Consider the following 20560-nt stretch of genomic DNA (forward strand, 5'->3'; position numbering starts at 1 on the left):
TTATTAATGTTAGGGAGTAAGTCAGCAATTTTATTTTTTTCTGTTTACTCTAAATTTTTTTTTTGGTTATCCATAGTGTTGATAATATGGTCTAATGGTGTTGTCATTTTACCAATTTAAGCGAAGTACAGAAACTTTACTTCCTTTTATCCTTCCCTATTTATAACGTAATCATCTTAAATATTTTTCTTACATACATTTAGAACCACGGTGTTATAATTTTAGCTTCAAACACTGAACACAATTCAGAGAAGGGAAGCTAGTTGTATTTGCACATATTTTCGTTTACTGTGCTCTTTCATACTTCCAAGATTTCTTCTTTTTATCATTTCCTTTCTATTTGGAGAATTTCCTCTGGTGATTCTTTTAGGGTAGATAAGTTGGAGACAAATTTGTTTAATTTTCTTTCATCCAAGAACATTCCAATTTCCCCTGCATTTCTGAAGAATATTTACACTGGGTATAAAATTCTGAGTTAACAGTTCTTCTTTCAAAACCTGACAAATATTGTGCCATTTTCCTATAGCTTCTGTGGTTTCTCATGAGAAATTTGCTGTCTTCAAACTGTTCTTTCCCTTTAGGTACAGTGTCATTTTTCTTTAGCTTTCAATATTTTTTTCTTTAGTTTTCAGAAGTTCAATTATGATGTTTTGATATAAATTTATTCATGTTTATCATGTTTGGGATTGTTCACTCTGCTTCTGGAGTTCATAGGTTTTTGTCTCTTACCAAATTTGGGAAGATTTCAGTTATTTTTCATCAAGTGTTTTCTCAGCTCTTATCTCTCATCTTCTGGCATTGTCATGACAAGATATTAGGTCTTTTGTTATAGTGCCATTCCTGGGGCTCTGTCCACTTCTCAGTCTATTTTCTCTGTTGTTCAAATTGTGTGATTTGTATTATATATTTTTTCTCTTTCAGTTTTTTAGTTCTAGTGTTTTTTTTTTTAGTTTCTGTCTCTGAAAGTTTCCCTGTCTGTATTCATTGAGGCCATATTTTGCTTGAATTTCTTTTATTTTCATTCTTTGAACACATTAACAGCTACTTTAAAATATTCGACAGCTAAATCCAATATCTGAGCCTACTGGAGTCAGTTGTCTTTTATCTCGAGTATAAATTAGTTTATAATTTCATATTTTTATAATCAAGGGCTATAATTTTATTTATATGTCTAGTGATTTTGGTTGAAAACTGAATACTGTGGATAATGTTCTAAGTTTTTGTTTTGTTATGTTGTGAAGATTTGTTGCTGGTGTTGTTATAGCAGGCATTTTGGGGAAGGGATGGGTTCGAGCATTTGTAAATTGCCTAATAACCAGTTTGTGTTTTCTACAAATAATGTTGAACAATCTTGCAAATGCCTCTTGTGCATGTACACACATATCTGTTGGAAATATAACTAGGAGTAGAACTGTTTGGTCATAAAGTATGTATATCCTCAACTTTAGCAGATAAGGCCACATTGTTTCCAAAACTTTCTATTTACACTCCCTTCACCAGAGATAAGAATTCACTTAATCTATATGAGAATTCACTTTACTCCATTTTTGTCTTGTGGCATTCCCCTCAATTCCAGCACTTGGTGTAACTTTGCATTTCCCTGATTTTAAATGGGACTGACCTTTCTGTGAGTCTACCAGTAATCTGAAAATCCTATAAGGTGTACATTCAAGTCTCTTGCCTATTTTTTTCTATGGACTTTTTTTTTTCTTGGCTGATTTTTGGAGTTTTATATATTAAAAATATATATATATATATATATATATATATATATATATAATTGAAAAAGTTGCTGACAGGCCACTGAGATGTGGAAGGGGTGGAGACAAATATTATTTAAAATGTTAACATTTTAGATTGCTCTCAGCTATGTTACAGGGAATAGTGGAACATATTTACACCAGACTATTAACAATGTAGAGGGACTTTGGAGTAAGGCCAAAAAGGCTGTGGCAATCAGTAAGACTCCCCAAAAGTGTATTAGTAATTAGTAAGTAGGGTGTCCCTGCTTAAGCAGGAACATATCATTTTAAGACCATGAGAATCGAGAGACTAAGAGAATGAGACCTAACTGCTAACCAATGCTGAGACACCTACCTTCAGGTTTCTACTAATATGAGAAGAAAAATCACATTTAAGACACTCTTGTGTAATTTTTTTTCTTGTCACAATCAAAATGTAACTGGTAAAATTAGCATCTCAACTTCCTGATGTGAACATTTTTTTCCCCAATATTAAAATTCACAAGACAGGTAGGAAGTGTTGACTAGCATCTGGTAAGATAATTAAATGAAGGAAACAAAAAGGGTTTTGGGATTAAGAGTAAGGTGGATAGGATCCCCAAAGAAGATATATTAGTCAGGACATATAATGCTAATTGTTCTAACTCTCCCAAAACTCACTAACTTAACACAACAGACGTTTATTTCTTGTTCAAAGTTCAATGTGAATGTTCTTAATCAAGCAGCTTCCCTCTTAGAGGTGGCTTAGGTCGTAACCAGACTTCTTTGCTGACTCCATCACCTTCAAAACATGTACTTCAAGGTCACCCTGAAAGGCAGAACAGGTGGAAGGCGGGGGGGGGGGGGAGAATATGGAGAAGACTCGCCTACTCTTTAACTGCCCTGGTTTTGTAGTGAAATATCACTTCTACTTCCTACCCATTGGTGAGGACTACTCACATAGCTCCATCTTGATATAAAGAGCTGAGAAATGGAGTGTAACTGTCCAGGAAAAGGACATTTTGTTAGGCGTCTTCCACAGAAGGTAATGTTGGTGTAAAGATCTGGAATATGAAAACGAACTCATCGAGGAAAGAGTAATTGAGGAAGACAGAGCAGCATGTATAAAGACTCAGAAGTAGAAAAATCCTGGAATGCAGAGGAATGAAAAGAAATCCTGTGTGGCCGGGAGTTTTGTGAGGAGAGTGAGTCAGGATGCAGCTGGAGAGGGAGGCCTGGGCAAGACCACACAGGCCAGGGAATGCGTTTGTCTTTTGTTTTCAGAGCAACTAGAATCCATTGAAGGATTTTAAGTAGAGAAGTGACAAATCCGATTTACATTTTAAAAAGATCACTTGGTTGTGTGTAAAATGAACTGCTTTGGGGGCAGGAATAAAAGCAATCAGATCAGTAAGGTGGTTATAGCAGTAGTTGAATAGCCTAGAATCAGGTGGCCAGTCTGAGAAGTAAGTCACTTGGGAAAGAGGACAATCTAGGGATAAAAAGTTTTCATTATAGGTCTCTGTGAAAAGCCGTAAAGGGCTTTGTGCAATTACGAAAATGGCTGAGTGTCTGGAGTTGAGCTGTGTGTCTGCCAAGATCATGTTGTTTCTTTTGGAACTGTGTTCCCTTAGGACAGTGTTACAGGAACAAAAGCTGGAGCTCACCAATAACTGCAGAAACAATAAACCTCTAAAGGGAATGCTAACAAGCTCGAAACACAGATTGCCATTCAAGCCCAACTTTATTCTCAGCTCTCACTACCCCTCCCAACTTTTCATTTGGGAGTACTCTTCCCTTGTTGCGGAGAGAAGCTGCAGCAACCCTGTGACTTTTCAGCTCATTCTTATTTAACCATATGTTTAAGATAAAAATGCAATCTGAAAATAGAATGTCTAATCCTATGTAACAATAAATAATCTGTACCTGTTGTAGCTTTAACTATTTTCCCCTCCTGAGAGCTCTGCTCCACTTAAGCCAAGGAGCCTGCATTGGGGAAGGGAGAAATGATCTGTATGCTCTCTCTTCTCTTCTCACCTCCTCACCTAATAGCTGCTGATTGCTCTGGGCCCAAGTGCAGAGAGCTAAGGGGATAACACAGTTCTTGCCTGATGGAGTGGTTCTGTGCCCTATGGGCCAGGGAGATATTTGAAGGAGGTATTCCTGCTGTCTTCCTGACCCTGGTAGATGCAGCTTTAATTGGAGTGTCCTGCAACTTCCTCCTCAGCCCAGATGGCACACTTGTAGTCTCTCTGTGCTAAGGTCTCCTGGCCTCTTCAAATGATCCTATTGGAGAGGACCAAAGACCACACCACACTTTCTCCTGCAAAGTGCATAGGATATATACTCATGCATCACTCGTGATGGCAATTTCTGGGAATGTAGGCTAATGCAAAAGCAACAGCACTCACCTGCCTCCACCATCAAAACAATCAGTGAGTCTCTGCCTGCCTTCTACATTTCCAAGGCAGGAGTCAGATTCCAGGCTCATCATTCCTTGGCTATAGGAATAAATACCTCAAGCTTCCCAAATGGTACCAGTGAAGTCCTCAATTAGACTGAGGTAAGAGGGCAGAAACCAGCCACCCAAAGAGGTAGGTGGGTTCTAACAGTCCAGCTGTATAGTTAACAAACTATAAAGCAATCTTGCACTGGTCTCTTCCCATCCTATCCTTTTTTTTTTTTTTTTTTTTTATGCCTACAGTACCTGGTATTCCAAGGTAGTCTCCCATCCAAGTAACCAGGCCTGACCCTGCTTACCTTCTGAGATCAGATGAGATCGGGCATGTTCAGGGCAATCCCATCCTCTTTCTGACCTCAAACCTTAAGTGTGCTATTAATACTACCAACAATCATTCATTCATTCCCTCACAGAAACAATATTTATGTTCTCCTTTTCTTGAAATTTTCTCCCATTCTCACTCCCCAACCCCTTTCCCCCATTCTAACTCAAGTCTCCTTTCTGCTTCATTGAGAAAAATCAATGTAACCAGAAAAGAACTTCCCAAACTCTGTCCTGATCTTCTGAATCCAAAACTGAGGTCTTAGCAATTTGCATTATAACAAGCCTTCCAAGTAATTTTACTGCATTCTAAAGTTTGAGAACCATTGCCTTTCATAATCTAGGCAGCTCCATCTTATTCTCTTTTGCTTCTTACTATTCTTGTCACTCCCTCAATCTGTTCCCAAATTGTTCCTTAAACAGCTGTAATGGTGTTATTCTTTAAGGAAATATATATTGTTCTCTCTTCAGCCTAGACTCTCAACTTTAGACACTGGAGCCTAGGCATGAACTTGAACAAGAGCTTGTCCTGAAGCTGATGATGGAGCAGGGAGGACCCAGATCAGGCTGAGGAGAGTGCTGCTTTCAGAATCAGAGGGATTGATGGAGCCACCAGTGGGGCCTGGGCTGAGTTAGATGGAGCCTGGGACCTGAGTCCCAGGTAGCCGGAGGCAGAATAGGCCAAAGGAGAATCCAAATTATAAGTAAGGGGAAAGCAAAAGAGGGGACAGGACTGACCTCAGCTGTCCTGCTGATCTTGCTAAGGAAACGAAAAATTAGTCAAGATCTGGGAATATAAATAATATTTGGGAAACTACATGGACATGGAGCTATAAAAGGTGATATGCGTCTCACCATGAGATGCCTTGCTACTCTAACACACTCCTTGGGCTTTGTGGCTTGCCTCCCCCTATTATTCCGAGAGGCTCCTGCCCCATGGATCTGCCACTGTAGTCCTTTCCCCAGTCATCCCTGAAAAGTCCTGACAAGCTGGAGAGGACTGTCAGGATATTTTATCTTGGCTGCCTAGAAGCCAGCCCCACTCACCAGCCCTTTAAATGGAAATCTCTAGTAGCCTGTGTGAACTCTCTGCACTTTTGAAATCATGCCAAAAGCCTCTCCTTCCCCTTCTCTACAGATCTCCTGGATCTGCACCCTCCCTCAAGAGGTTGGCACCTGTTCCATGCCAACTTCTACCATCATCCTGGAGAACCTCAAAACTCATGCAGACAATACCCCCAACACCTGAGCCCTCAGCCCATTAACAATCTTCTGGCAACCTTCCTTGCATGCCTCTAGGCACTCATCCCTGTAGCTACACTCCAGACCTTGCCATCACCTGGAGCTGCTCTGCATTCCAATTTCTGACCATAGCCCCCATCCTCAGGTTACTTGTTCAATTACTCCCAGTGTAACAACCTACTCCTGTCTTCACTCTACCTGTTCTACAAAATTCCATGGTCCAGCATACCTATCACTTGCAAATGGTCTGAAACTCCTTTGCTTGCTTTCCTTTCACTTCAATTGTATGGCAAGGTTCCAACTCTGGATGACCCTCAGTGCTCACATTTTCCACAGCTACACCTAGATTCCTGAGTAGGCAGAGATAACCACACCATTAGGCTGATTGGTGTAACTATAAATTCATGAATTATACACTATAAATTCAAACAGGTCCTCAATATTAGTCAGTAATCCTCATCCCACAAGATGACTTCTCTCTCCTTTTAATAGACCTCTCAACTGCACTTGACAGCTGACAACCTCCTTGTTCCTTCCATGTTAAAAAATACACTCTCCTGGTTTTCCTCCTCCATCTCTGGCCCAATTGCTCATCTTGTCATCTTTACTGGTTCACTTTCCTTTACCTAGCCACCAAATGTTCCTCAGGGTTCTATTTTGAGCCATTTTCCCCTCATCTTACTCTGGAATATCTTATCTATTCCTATGACTTTCATTACCACCTCTGGGCTGCTGATTCCCAAATCCCTAGCACAGATCTCTCCCAAGTCCTTTGTTTCACTTCCAAAGAACATCTAAAGGTACTTAAAACCTAAGCCCACCAAGTTGCTCAAGCCAGAAACCAGAGATTCATTTCAGATGCCTTTCTCTCACCAACCCTTAACATCTACCAGTTCTACCTATTGAAGTTCTCTCCTCTGCCTACTTCTTCCATTATAACTAGTCCACAGGGCCCTCATGTTGTGCCCCAAATCTGGATTCCGGCAACACTCCTGCTCCCATCAATCCCACTCAACTGGACACTGTCATTCCTTATCATCTGCTTAGGTGAACTCAAGTGTCAAGCTCTGGGAATACAAAGATCAATGTGATTTTGAAAGACTGCAGCCTAATGCACAAAGCAATCACAACATACTATTAAATGTACGAAGAGCACAAAGCTGTACTCTATAGATAGTGCTTTGAGAGTGCAGATGAAGACATTCATTCTGCTTTGCAAATGATGGAATAGGAAATAGGCTGTTTAGGAGCAAGAGTAAGACTGCCAGTTAGAAAAGTATTCAGCAGAGAGAAAAGTACACAGAAAGGCCCTGTCTAGTATTTGCTGAATGGTTCACAGCCCAGCCCCTACACATAGCCTTCTGCCCAACAACCTCCCTCAAAATCTCCATCCCCTTCGGGGAGTGGGAGGCATCTGACTCAGAGCCCTAGAATCTGTGTCCCATTAGTCATAAGCAGTTCTTGTCTTTGGAAAGAGGTAGAAGAAGTTGTATCTTTGTACCTGGTCCCATGGCAGATTTACTTTAGGAGAGGTCAAAGATCTGTCAACCCAGTTTGTCTTCTCCCAGAACAAGCCTTCCTTGTCTACCTTTCCTTGCCATGCTGATCTGGGCCCACTGCTAGGCAGAAATGACAGATCCTTCTGCCAATGAACACCTTAATCCACCACCCCAACATGGCATGAACCAATTGTTATTAATGAAGAGACTCTCATCACTCCCCTCCAAGGATAGCTCAGAATCTATCAAGAATCTTTAAATAACCTATTAATTGAGTCCACTGAAAGGCCTATATTGAGCTCTCCCAAAGTCTTCCTCAGTCAACAAATCCATTTACTCTTCAACCTTCAGCCCGTCCTACGGAGTCTTTAGAGAACAATGAGGCTTACAACACATAATAGCCACAGCTACAGTTTATTGAGCACCTTTTCAGTACCTGGCCCTGGCTATAGATTTCCTGTTGGTCCATACAACAATCACATGAGACAGGAATTCTACCATTTTCCAAAGGAAAAATGTGACATTCAAGGATTAAATGACTCTCAGTAATAAGTGGAAGGCCAGGATTTGAATTTAGGCCAACCTGATTCCAAAACCTGTGTTCTCAGCCAGACACACACCAGGGCCCCACAGGATACTAGGTGCCGATAGCTGTTTGGGTCATGTGGCTCTGAAGATGCAGATTGACAGCGGGGAAAGAAGTGCTTAGTACAGGGATAAGCAAACGGTTCCTGACCCAAAAACCCAGATTGATATGTTGAGCCAGGAAGTTCGTGGGCTACCAGCTATCCCAGAGACAAGAAGCAATGCCTGCTTGTCTGAGGCCTTGAGGGCCTAAGCAGACCAAAGCTGAAGGAGCAGACGCTATGGGTGAGTAGAAGGAGCTAGTGTGCAGACAGAAGATCGGAGGCGAGAACTGAAAATGCCAGGGCAGAAAACCCATGTGGCTCCTGAGAGATGGAAAAAGGAGTCAAACACAAAGATGCCCTGAATTCCAAACCATCTAGTTTCCATGACTCCTAGGGGATCTATAGTTCCCAGATATCCCTGTGTTCTTACAATACACCCCGTTAGTTCGTCCCAAGTGATTTTATGCTTCCTGCAATCAAGAGGCCTCTATTAGAGCAGGGCTGAACCAAGGGTTTCATCACACTTTGTTCTTGGGACAAAGGAAGGGTAATACCAGGTCCTGCGTCACAGTCTGGCTGGATATAGTCTTCAGAGTTCTGAGTCTGGAGTTCGAGACTTGCCTCCCCTTTCAAGGGGGGTCCAGCAGTCACCTGCGCTTATAGAGACATGGCTGAAGCTTCAGGCCTGAAAGTTGAGCCTTGGGCCCTACCCGAGGGGGCCCAGTCTTTTCAAAATCAAACAAGAAGAAGTGGCTGTTGGTCAGGTCCTAGAGGCAGAAAAGACCCAGTGAGCTCCAAATCCTCACCCCACTTCTCAAAACACCTTCTTCCATGTCCCACCCTGCTCAGAAGGCTTCCCAGGGCTCTCCCATGAATCATGCTTTCAAGAAGGAAATGCCTGTCTGTGCCTATAGCCCCCTTCCTGAACACCATTTTCATGAAAAGGGCCACACACGAAGCAAAAATAGGAACAGATATCTCAGGGCCCTTACCTTGGAGATGACCTTAAAGCCCAGTTTGGTCACAGCTCCTAGAAAGGTCCGAACATCTTCAAAACGGCTGCTGACCTCAGCCACTTTCAGGAGACCCCTAAAAAGTATGGAGAGTCCTGTGTAAGTGCACAGACACATGCATGTGCACACACGCACATATATATATATATGCACCTGCGAACTAAGGGCTCTTACCCTGGCTTTAGCACGCGATTTGCCTCCTCTAGGAAGTCCCTGATATTGGTTCCCATCAGTGAAAGGCAGAACACAGCCACATCCACAGACTCATCCTCCAGAGGCACCTATGAGGAATGAGAGTGTTGTATGAGGTACACAGTATAGAGAGGAGAAAACCACACTTGAATGCTAGGATTAGACACCAGGATGTGGGAGGGGGGAAGCAAGGAGGACGGAAGGAGTGTTAAAGATTAGCACATGGAGCTTGGGGCTAGAGCACAGGCCAAATACATAGAGGAATAAAGGGGTTTACCTGGGCCATGTCACACACAGTAACTCTGGGATCCAGGGAGGCCAAGTCAAAGCAGTGTACAGAGTTCCGGATACTTGAAGCCAGACGGCAGTCCCCACAGCCGAAGTCAGCTACCACCAGGGACGCAGGCCTGGGAGTGGAGAGGGGGGATCATTCACTAGTCTAGTCTAAGCCCATGACAGATCCACATCACCTCTCCCAGTGCCCAATCCCCATTCACCGCTGGCGAAGATCCTTGGCAATGCGATCCACAGGTTGCAGTGGCCACTTCTTGACCTGGCCCTGGAAGCCTCGGTGGTAAAGAAGAAAGGCCTCAGGGTCTTCCTGGAATAGGCGTTGTGCAGCACTGCTGGGCCCTGAGTACAGCTGTTCATTGAGGTAGCGAAATCGAGCACTATCCAACCGCTGTGCCATGCGGGCTCGCAGAGCCTCCCCCCGAGCCTCATGGCTGTCTGGACTCGGGGCAGGAAGCACCTCTGTCTCCTCTTTTGGGGCTGTGGCTGGAGTCTGGTCTGGTGGCTGAGGTGGCCGAAATTTGTTCTTGTGTCTACGCTTGTTCTTCTGCCGGTTCCGCCACTGCTTGCGACTCAAGGTATGGGGAGGTTGCGGGGAAGTGGTCCCAGGGCTTGGCTTGGGTGGGTCATCTGTAGCCCTACTCTTCCAAGCTTTGGGATCTGCAGGGAGGGAGATAGAAAGGCATATTTGGGGCAAGCTCCACTGAATTCAGAGGCTGGGCAAGTCATCCTGGCCAAGATAGACTGGCCTGGATGAAAGTACTTCCTGACTAACCCTAAACCTAATGGTAGCAGGTAACCTCTGTCATACATAGGATCAGCTGATCCCCCTCCCTGTCCGACACACATACAATCACTAGTACCTTTCTGGTCAACACTATCCTGGTGCTGGGGAAGGTTTAAAGGGGCCTGATTCTGGCATTTCCTCTTTCTTTTCTCTTCTAGAGCAGAGTCACTGCTAAAAAGGGCCCCTTTGCGGCACTTCTTTTCTACTTTCTTTTCCTCAGAGTTATGGCCGGGTGGGCCCTGTTTTTGACGCTTTTTCCCTTTCTCTTCTACTTCAGTAGAGGCACTGGCAAACAAGGCCTTTTTTGAGTGTTTCTTCTTCTTTTCCACCACCTCCTCTTCGGAGTCACTGCCAGGCAGGCTGGAGGGTTGCTGAGGAAGAGATGCTGCCTCCAGGGCCCGTAATGTGGCTAAGAGTTGGCGGCGCTTGAAGCCCTGGGAGAAAACAAAGGATGAGAGTAGAGGTGAAGAGAATGAACATGGCCTGGAGAATAAAAGGGGAGAAATGGAGACACCAATTCAGATACTGGTGGAGGTATCTGGATTGTTCCCAGTTAACTTAATTAGCTTGTCATAAAGCCTGCCAGACCCTGACGAACTTTCAAGTCACTATCCCAGCCTGGGAGGTTGGAGGGTAGAGAAACCACCCATCCCACTCTCTTCAATATGCAGAGAAATTAATGGGGTTCCCCACAGGAATGTGGTAAGGCCAAAAGCAACAGGTCCAAGGCCAGAGACCAGGAGTTCCAAACCTCCATATCAGGCTTTTGCCTCTAGCTGATAAGAGGTAGGAAGGTTTCTGAAAACAAAAATGCCAGGATCACACGTGTGTATTTAAGATGACTCTAAAGGCAGAGTAGAAGACAAACTCAAAGGGGACAAGCTGGATTATAACGATGGGTTGACAGGATGAAGAGGAGGCATAAAGCATACAGATTCCATGTTGGAGGATGACTGAGGGTAGGAAGAGCTTGAGGAAGTTCAGCTGCCTTCACATCAGCAAAGGCTTAAAGAAGGTCTATTGTCTGTGAGGCCTTCTGGGTTGAAATATTACTGGGCAGTCCAAGGCCAGGCACTTACCTGGTCTAAGCACCCCCTTCACACCACCTGTTGAATGATATACTGATAACTCTTCATTGTCATTCACTCGTGTTCTCTCAAATGCAATCTCCACACTAAAATCAATGCTCTTTTCAAAATGCAACTCTGAAGGAATCCTTCCCCTGCTAAAACCACTTAACTGGCTTCTGTTTATCCTTAAAATACGCAAAGCCACTAACCTAGCTTTCCAATTTCAATGGCATTTCTTCTCTGTGCTCCAACCACACGGATTATTTTTGTGTGACCCTAACAAGATATGCTCTTTTGACCCAGGACCTTTGCACGAGCTTTTCCGGTTCAAGAAACCCTCTTCACTTCACTAGCTTCTACTCACCAACTTTCTCAGTTCCAACGTCCTTCTCTTTCGAAAGTTCTCAGATCTTCAGTCGGCTGCAGGCGCCCCCTCCCCGTAATACACCCAACGCACACGAGTGCGCGCGGCATACCCAACGCAGGGATTTAGTACGCTATGTACGATTCACGGCCTGAAACAGCTTCCATTGACCCTACAGGGCCACTCACCTTGACTTGCGAGGCTGCCTCGGTCCGAGATTGTGAGGCTACAGGTCGGAGGCTCGCGGCTAATGGAGCCTCCTCAGCCCACTCCACCTCTTCAAACATGGGGTTGCAGAGGCGGGCGAGGTCGCGGGATTCCCGCGCCTCTCCACGTGCAGAAAGCGTCTCCAGGAACCACCCTTCGCAGTCCCTGGAAGAGCCGAAAACCAAAGAGTGAAGGCCAGGTTGGCTAGAGCGGCCGGCGCGGTGCCGAAAACCATAGAGTTTAAACACTGATGGGCTAGAAGGGCAAGGAGGTAGGAAGGAGGCCCGCGCTGGCCGGAGAAGGCCAGGGGCGGGGCCGGGCAGCGGGCGCGGCCGGACGGGAGTTCCCCAGAGAAGCCTCCTCCAGCCCGAGTCCCGGTGAGTATGGTAACACCCGTGCCCTCTCCCCAAGGCACAAGCCCTGCCAGCCAGTCACCCCTCACTGCGGCTAAGTTTTGAGTCGGGAATGAGGGCCACCCCCGGGAAGGACCCCCAGCAGGGCGCCTGAGCTTCCCCTCGTCCCCAGCGCTGTTCGCGGGTTGGGTCCCTGTGCGTGCTCTCAGATATCCCCTGAGACTAAGATTAAGAGGAGACTACCTCTGAATCACCCCCTGCCTCGCCCGCTTTTCCTTCGCCCCCAGAGGACACAGTTACATATCATCCCGCTGCCCCGAACTCCTTTCCAGACTTCCGCTAGCTTGGGACGCAGCACCCAGGCCCCCATCCCCCAACACAAACACCTCCTGCAGTGGACAAAGTTTGGTGCTTACCCCCGTTCCCTGAATCCACTCACAGTCCCCAGGCTTCCCCAATCTAGGGGACTCGGCGCCGGGACGCTGCTATGGACGACATTTTCACTCAGTGTCGGGAAGGCAACGCCGTTGCCGTTCGCCTGTGGCTGGACAACACTGAGAACGACCTCAACCAGGGGTGAGCTCAGGTGGCTGGTGGGTGAGAGGAGGGGCAAAGACATGCTCCTTTACGTGATGTGGAGTACTCACATCACTCTGTGGGGGCGGCTGACTTTCCTTTTCAGTGCGATGAGTGCCAAACACAGCCTGTGGTGGCGGCGGCGGGTCTCCAGAGGAAGCTGTGTTTGAGCTGATTCTTGACTGCTAAATAAGAGTTTTATAGGCAGAGGCTGCAGAGAGCTTTAAACTGCATGGGCTAGAAGGCAAGACAGAGCGGAGAGTGCTGGGAAATTGTCTACAGGAGTTCCGAATGGCTGGAGGATAGATCTTTGCGGGCAGAAGCATTGAGTACAGGTGAACTACCGGAAACTGGAAAGGTCTGTAAGGGTCAGCCAGATCGTACAAGGATACTTAGGCTATAAAAAGGTCTTTATTCTAAGAACAAATGTTTAAAGCCATGTAGCGAAATGAGTCCATTTGTTAAGTGTCATCTTGGATACTTTGTGAAGAGCAGGTGTCATTGTGAAGAGGCAATTGCCTAGTTCATCCCAGAAGTAATGATGGCTCGGACTAGAATGCAGGCAGTTGAAACAGGAAAATCAGATTCCTGAAATCTTTAGGATAAAGAATTGGAGAGACTTGGTAAGGAAAGTGAAGAAGGTCAAAGATGATGACCAGGGTCCTGGCTTGGGCACTTGGATAGATGGTGGTTCTTTTTACTGAGATGCACAAAACTAAAGGATGATGAGTTACACTCTAGACATATTAAAGTGACAGTAAAGCAAAGTGGAAATGTTGTTGACTATGCAGATTTGGATTTCAGGAGACAGATCTGACTTGGGGACACAGATTTGGAAGATAGTAGCCTATAGGTGATATCTGAAGACATGGGTGTAAAGGAGAGGGGATGGGAAGCCTGCAAGACCTAAAAGGAGCAACTAGAAATTAAAGGAAAAACGGGAAAATGTTAGTAAAGCTTAGAGAAGTTACTGTTTCAATGAAGGGGGAGCAGTCAACAGTAGTGTAGGTTTCTGAGAGGTCAAAGAACTTGAGCACTTTAACCATTGAATTTACAACTAATGATATATTTGTATATTTGATGATCTCTGTGAGGAAAACAAGTGAAGCTATGCTAGGTCATAGAGGCTAAGAATCAGACATAATACCTGCCCTCAAGCCAGTGGCCTTGTGGCTGTTTGAATGGAAGATGAGGAAATAAAGTTCTTTAAGGTCAGCTGAGACCAGAAGGCAAGAAAAGCAATAGTGACGTTGACTCAGAATGGTGAATTTTAATTTTTAAAATTTTTATTTTTAGGGTTGGCAGCATTTAGTTTTTAGGTTTGAGAAGTAAGGATCACTTGTAATCTTCATCCAGGCTTCATTGGTTCCCTTTAGGCTCTACACTGTATCTCTATAATTCTCAGTCACTTGTTTCATTATTCATATAATTCCTCAGAAGGTGCTCTCATAATGACAGTAAGCACCTTTACTATTTTGTTGGTGGGGTTATAAAGCTTTAGGTGAAGTTCAGTGGGCCATCTAGGAAGACTTTGCTGCCAAAAAGTGATGGGGTGGCATCAGTGAAACTGGAAGGCTTTAGTGGTGTGAGGAGATAGGCTTTGGGACCCAAGCTGGCTATATGCTGGGGATGAGGTGGGAGTGAATTCCCTGCAGGTACCTTTGGGATTGAAGTCACCCTGAGGTGACAGGCAGCCTGACAGTGGGCAGAACCCTTATGCTTATACTTTTGCCCTGAGGCTCTGGAGCTATGGACTATGGAGGCTGATAAGCCAGGGCACAAATTAAAGAGCTGGGAGGCAAAATTGACAGATAACCAGGGGGTGGTAACTGCTTTGGGGAGGGGGAGGATCCCCACTTCCCAGGAAAGCTTTTGTCTATCTCTGTGAGCAGATGAGGGCAGCTGTGAAGGGAAATCATTAAGTTAAAGGCCATGCCCCCACCCCCCACCAGCTGTGGGGGCATTGGGGTGGTCTGAGGTGGCCAGACCCCTGATCAGCAACCCGCCTGGCCTAGAACCCCCCACAAGGGAAGTGACCACAGCACTAAGGCATCCGGAGGCAGCCCGCCCAGACCGCGGACCGCCCCCTGCTCCGCCCCTTGATCTGCATCCCCGGACTGGAGGGAATTTCCTTTTATGGCTCCAGGCTGTCAGGCAGGCCCAGCTCCCACACAGTTGTTTTGGGGATTTTTGTATACTTCTTTTACTTTATAAAATACACATCCTTAAGAAAAAAGTCAGGTAGTTTTTCTAAAGAAGCCATTTTTATTTTCTTCTGTTTTCTGTGCCCAGGATTACTTGAGTAGAGGAATCCTGTTTTATGTGGTTTGTTTTATCTGCCTCATCAGTAATGACTTCTCAAAAGCATTTTTTATTATGAACCTTTCCAAAACATCATTTTAATTCCATTCCACTTTTAGATCTTAATTTCAGTACCGGAGCCAATCAGTAAGCTTGCTTCCTCTCCCATGAGTTGTGCCTTCCTTCTCCAAGACACTCCACCTCCCACATGAACTGGACACCTTTGGTCAACCCATTCTCTTAAGCTTACAGTCTAATAGACAAAATGGCCCATTAATAAATTTTTACAAGCCAGTGTGATAAGTACTATAGTAGGGGGTATGTACAGATGCAATGGAAAACAGAAAGGACCAACAGATATTGCAAAAGGGGTGCAGAGGACACCAAATAGAGAATGCTACCATTTAATGATATAGGGCATGCCAGGGAAGGAAGACTGGTGGGAGATGGTGGTGTGGACTTCTTGGGATTTCAGGTGGGTTTGAAGCTCAGGGGAATGTCTGAATTGGACAGCTTTGGGAATTGCTGGCATGAATGAGAATCAAAGTCCTGGAGAGGTAAGGATTCTCAGGGCAAATATGCAGAGGGACTATAAGTTTTTCCTTTAGCAAAAAGCCTTTGTCCCCACCCCACCTCCAGATCAGTGACCATTGCCCCTTCCTTCAAAGGGATGATCATGGCTTCTCCCCCTTGCACTGGGCCTGCCGAGAGGGCCGCTCTGCTGTGGTTGAGATGCTGATCATGCGGGGGGCACGAATCAATGTGATGAACCGTGGGGATGACACCCCACTGCACCTGGCAGCCAGTCATGGACACCGTGATATTGTACAGAAGGTATATATGGTCCTCTCTCTGTCCCTTGTATCACATACGTGCCTGGAACTCAGTCACAGGCACTATAACATACTATAGAAAATGTGTATTTCTTCCTTATGTGTCTCAATACCCATCTCTCATTTGAGACTGACTGTACCTTTCTGCTTCTTTTGTCTTGTCTGGGTCTGGGGATCAGCTGCTACAGTACAAAGCTGACATCAATGCAGTGAATGAGCATGGGAATGTGCCCCTGCACTATGCCTGTTTTTGGGGTCAAGACCAGGTGGCAGAGGTGAGTACTACAGGCCCTTGGATGGGTAGAAAGCAAAGTGTGAGCCTCAGTGGGAAATTCTGAAATCCTCAGCCCATCCTGTGAGCACTGGCAAGTGCACGACACAGGATTTGTACTGCATCTGAGTTCGTGGTTGGTTGTGACTGCCAGGGAGGTAGCAGGGGCCCTCATCACAACCACCTTTTTATTCTAGGACTTGGTGGCTAATGGGGCCCTTGTCAGCATCTGCAACAAGTATGGAGAGATGCCTGTGGACAAAGCCAAGGCACCCCTGAGAGAGCTGCTTCGAGGTCTGTCCCCCACCCACCAGCTTGTGTCCTTTCATCTTGCACCCGCCTATCTCCTCCCTCCATACACCACAGCTGAGGCCAAGACTATTTGTCTTTCTTCCCCAGAGCGGGCAGAGAAGATGGGCCAGAATCTCAACCGTATTCCATATAAGGACACATTCTGGAAGGGGACCACCCGCACTCGGCCCAGTGAGTCAGTTGTGTGTGTGGGGAGTGGGGGGAGGTAATAGGGAATCCTGGGCTCCAGGAGCTAAGTTTGGAGGAAGCTAGGTACCTGACCTGCTCACACTTTCAGGAAATGGGACTCTGAACAAACACTCCGGCATTGACTTCAAACAGCTTAACTTCCTGGCAAAGCTCAACGAGAATCACTCTGGAGAGGTAACCTCTGCCATTCGTGCCCCTCCCTCCCTATGCCCCCCAAATTACCTGTTATGTACCCATTTTAAGTTTCTTCTCCAGTTAGCGGGCATGAAAGTGGTGGCCTTAGTTAAAGCCTCCTAACCCTTACCTGTCCCTCAGCTGTGGAAGGGTCGCTGGCAGGGCAATGACATCGTCATGAAGGTGCTGAAAGTTCGAGACTGGAGTACAAGGAAGAGCAGGGACTTCAACGAGGAGTGTCCCCGGCTCAGGTGGGGCAAGGCCTAAACTGGAAGCTACTACTTCCAAGATAACCTGACTAGCACCCAAGAGGGAGATGTTTTATGCTGGGTCTCAGCCAGGGACACTTTCTTCCTCTTCCAGGATTTTCTCACATCCAAATGTGCTCCCGGTGCTAGGTTTCTGTCAGTCTCCACCTGCTCCTCACCCCACCCTCATCACACACTGGATGCCATATGGATCCTTGTACAATGTACTACATGAAGGCACCAGTGAGTAGGGGATGTCATGTCTCACTGAAGTGGGGAGAGGGTATGTGAGCCTCTCCTAACTATTTGACTCTTGCCTCTTTTCCTAGATTTCGTCGTGGACCAGAGCCAGGCTGTGAAGTTTGCACTGGACATGGCAAGGGGCATGGCCTTCCTACACACACTAGAACCCCTCATCCCACGACATGCACTCAATAGCCGTAGTGTAATGGTGAGGTCACAACTTCACTCTTGTCCCAGGCCCCCAGATCTTTCCCTATTTAGAATAGGACTTACCTCCTTCCACATATCTATCTTCTCAGATTGATGAGGACATGACTGCCCGAATTAGCATGGCTGACGTCAAGTTCTCCTTCCAGTGCCCTGGACGCATGTATGCACCTGCCTGGGTGGCCCCTGAAGGTGAGTGAGGGCATCATGTTGGGAGGTAGAGAAGGGCCAGCTCAGTAGTAATGGAAGGGGGCAGAGATAGGACAGGACAAGCAGCTGGAACAGATAAATCCTGTCCCTTCAGCTCTGCAGAAGAAGCCTGAGGACACAAACAGACGCTCAGCAGACATGTGGAGTTTTGCTGTGCTTCTATGGGAACTGGTGACAAGGGAGGTACCTTTTGCTGACCTCTCCAACATGGAGATTGGAATGAAGGTGAGAGCACAACTATATACACTTGTGTTGGGGCAATGGCAGTTTTGACAATAATTGTAGTGGGACTGGGTTCTTCCCACATTTGTTCAGATATACAATAGTCCTGTCCTGGAGGCCTCTCCCTACATGAGATTCAAGTTCTGAAACTCACCTTGTCTTTTCCTGTATTTACAGGTGGCACTGGAAGGCCTTCGGCCTACCATCCCACCAGGCATTTCCCCCCATGTTTGTAAGCTCATGAAGATCTGCATGAATGAAGACCCTGCTAAGCGACCCAAATTTGACATGATTGTGCCTATCCTGGAGAAGATGCAGGACAAGTAGGGCTGGAAAGTCCTTGCCTAAACTCCAGAGGTGTGGGGACACCTTTAGGGGAGTGTGCCTCCCCAAAACAGCAGGCCTTTAGTTTTGTCCCCTGCCTCCAGTCATGGTACTACCCCAGCCATGGGGCCCATCCCCTGCTCCCATTCCTACCACTGTGGCCCCAAAAGGGGTTGGGCTCATAGCTTTGTCACTTGCCACACGATGTCTCCCAGCATGGGAGGGATCAGCCCTGCCTGTCACAATAAAGTTTATTATGAAAACAGGCTGGTGTGGGGGACAAGGGGAAAGATAAGTACATTTAGACTGGATGGCTCAGGTGAAGTAATGCGGCTTCTTCACATTGATGCCATACTCGCTGAGGGCAGGGGTCAAGTCCTCCATGGTTAAAGTATACTTGCGGTCCTGAGGGAAGAGGGAAGAGCACTAGCTGAACACAGGAATCCGATTTCAATCCCAGATGGGTGACCCTGAATAGGTCTTTCACCTCCCCTAGGGCTTAGTTTCCCCAAAGGGGTTTCAGGATAAAGTAAGCCTCCGTTGTTGTGGGAGGTAATTACTGATTCAATGAGCCTCCCCTCACACCTTGCTCTTGCTTCTGGAGCTGCCAGAGGCTGTGCCTTTCATTTTGCAGTGCTGTAGTGCATCATTAGCAATATCTGAGATGAATTTCTGGGCAGCTAGGGAGATGAGCCGAATTCTAGAGAGAAAAAACTGGTATAAGGAGATGGAAAACAAACTCCATAAAAGCATCCAACGCTCTAACCTGCCCAGAATTTACTTACATGCGAGGGTCAGAGGCCTCAAAGCCAGCTCGGTTCAGGTAATAACCAGTCACCGCATCTGGAATCTGAGAAATCAATAAGATAACTGTCAATGTTAGCCTTGTGTACTGCTGGGCTGACAAGGCGTGAGGGAATGGAACAGGTCTGGTTATCAGAAAGCTCACAGTTTGGGTGGCAGAGGGGATAAATCAAGAGCTAGTTGGGGGGAGGGGCATAATACAAGAAGAGGATGCTGGAAATCTAGGTGGCTTGGCAGAAAGTTGGTGTGACAGCAGGCCAACAGCCTGTTCAGGCAGGAAGCCCACCGTAGGCGTGTAATCCTCCAGCTGCATCAGGAAGTCCACCAGAGGCGTGCTGGACACCACCGGCTTCACGTCTCCGTTCGCCGCACTCGGCAACACATAAACCCCGTTAGACATGGCCCCCTCTGGGGGCGCCGCGCCGCCCGCCGACACAGCAGCTGGAGGAGAACCAGCAAACTGAGACACGGAAGTGGAAGGCGCAGGGTCCCAAGTAGGTCTGCCTTATACCACCCGCTGCCCTCCCCCGCCGATAGTGCCGACCCAGGGCGCTGCCTACACCCTCACCCGCCCCGCGCCGCTCGGCCGGCTCCCCAGCCCGCGCCGCCACGGGTCCCGTGCCCCCTGCCGCGGCTCCAGCCCCAGGCCCCCCAGCTGTCCCCGCGGGGCTGGCCTTGTTCTCCGCAGCGGTGCCTGCAGGCAGCGCGGGAGGGGCCGAGACCACGGGTGCCGGGCCTGGGGCCGAGGCGGCGGAGGCTGGCGCCGCCTCAGGGTCCGCGCCGGAGCCGCTGCAACTCATCAGGCCGGTGGGAGAGGCGGCGAACAGAGCCACTTCCGCTTCCGTTCACGTTACGCACACACCAGAGTGGCGTCAGGCGCTTCACGCTCGCCCCTCCCACGCCATGACCGCTCTTCCCCCAAGGCGGTCCTCTGCTAGTTGTCCGTGTGCCCGCTGGATGACACAGGCAAGGGCCGGAGACGAAATCCTGAAGAATCGCCCTGGGCGCAGACGTTTCCTGGAATGTGGAGGGCTCTTCTCCCTGTCTGGTACTCATTCAGACTGACACCTAAAGACCTTGCTTTGGGCTCATCGGCTGACACCCCTCTGTGGTGACTGAAAAAAATGACTCTTGCAGGAAAATTACTGCTAGGCTGTGTCCGTGGCAACACGGCTATGTCCATGGGAACATAGGCTGTCACTGATAGGAACATAACATTCTAACAATAAGCTTTCTGCTTCTGTACCCCAGCTTACGCCCCTGACCTGTGAGTTGACAGGTAATGACTAGGATAGACCTTTGTGTTTAGACAGAATGAAGAATAGGATTTTGGGCTTAAAAACCATATACCTCTACATTTCGGGGCTGCTTAATTTGGGGTCTGCATACGCCTGGCAGACCCAGCTGGCTGAATAAAGAGTATTTCCTGTAACTCACTGAGTTCTGGTGGTCCATGTGTCTTTCGGGGGCTGGTGGTTACAACACCTCGACCGCCC

At 47.1% G+C, this 20560-nt stretch overlaps 3 protein-coding genes across 7 annotated transcripts; 1 reads left to right on the forward strand and 2 right to left on the reverse strand.

Annotated features, from left to right (window-relative positions):
• Positions 1–7639: 7639 nt before the first annotated feature.
• Positions 7640–15696, reverse strand: RRP8 (ribosomal RNA processing 8). Its single transcript, XM_036220380.1, has 8 exons — positions 12798–15696; positions 11779–11962; positions 10233–10590; positions 9576–10029; positions 9356–9485; positions 9061–9167; positions 8866–8962; positions 7640–8640 (listed from the first exon to the last, which is right to left on the reverse strand). Coding segments are annotated over exons 1-8 (1452 nt in total). The 5' UTR covers positions 12800–15696; the 3' UTR covers positions 7640–8520.
• On the forward strand, positions 12057–18525 carry ILK (integrin linked kinase). Of its 5 annotated transcripts, none has more exons than XM_016133497.2 (13): positions 12057–12174; positions 12614–12726; positions 15696–15861; positions 16040–16135; positions 16329–16425; positions 16531–16614; positions 16721–16806; positions 16948–17057; positions 17170–17297; positions 17384–17505; positions 17597–17696; positions 17809–17939; positions 18114–18263. In XM_016133497.2, exons 2-13 carry the CDS (start codon positions 12638–12640, stop codon positions 18261–18263), a joined length of 1359 nt encoding a protein of 452 aa, XP_015988983.1. In that variant the 5' UTR covers positions 12057–12174; positions 12614–12637. The 5 variants fall into 5 exon arrangements, with proteins under 5 accessions (XP_015988983.1, XP_015988982.1, XP_015988984.1 ...); XM_016133496.2 differs by having other exon boundaries at positions 12066–12174; positions 12592–12726; positions 18114–18523; XM_016133498.2 differs by having other exon boundaries at positions 12156–12174; positions 12599–12726.
• Positions 18349–20264, reverse strand: TAF10 (TATA-box binding protein associated factor 10). The gene is made up of 5 exons (XM_016133504.2): positions 19633–20264; positions 19351–19505; positions 19046–19110; positions 18846–18960; positions 18349–18665 (listed from the first exon to the last, which is right to left on the reverse strand). The coding sequence occupies exons 1-5, from the start codon at positions 19862–19864 to the stop codon at positions 18576–18578; spliced, it is 657 nt and encodes a 218-aa protein (XP_015988990.1). The 5' UTR covers positions 19865–20264; the 3' UTR covers positions 18349–18575.
• Positions 20265–20560: the final 296 nt, after the last annotated feature.

This window comes from Rousettus aegyptiacus, unplaced genomic scaffold (genome assembly GCF_014176215.1).
Source record: "Rousettus aegyptiacus isolate mRouAeg1 unplaced genomic scaffold, mRouAeg1.p scaffold_m13_p_5, whole genome shotgun sequence".
Taxonomy (NCBI): Eukaryota; Metazoa; Chordata; class Mammalia; order Chiroptera; family Pteropodidae; genus Rousettus; species Rousettus aegyptiacus.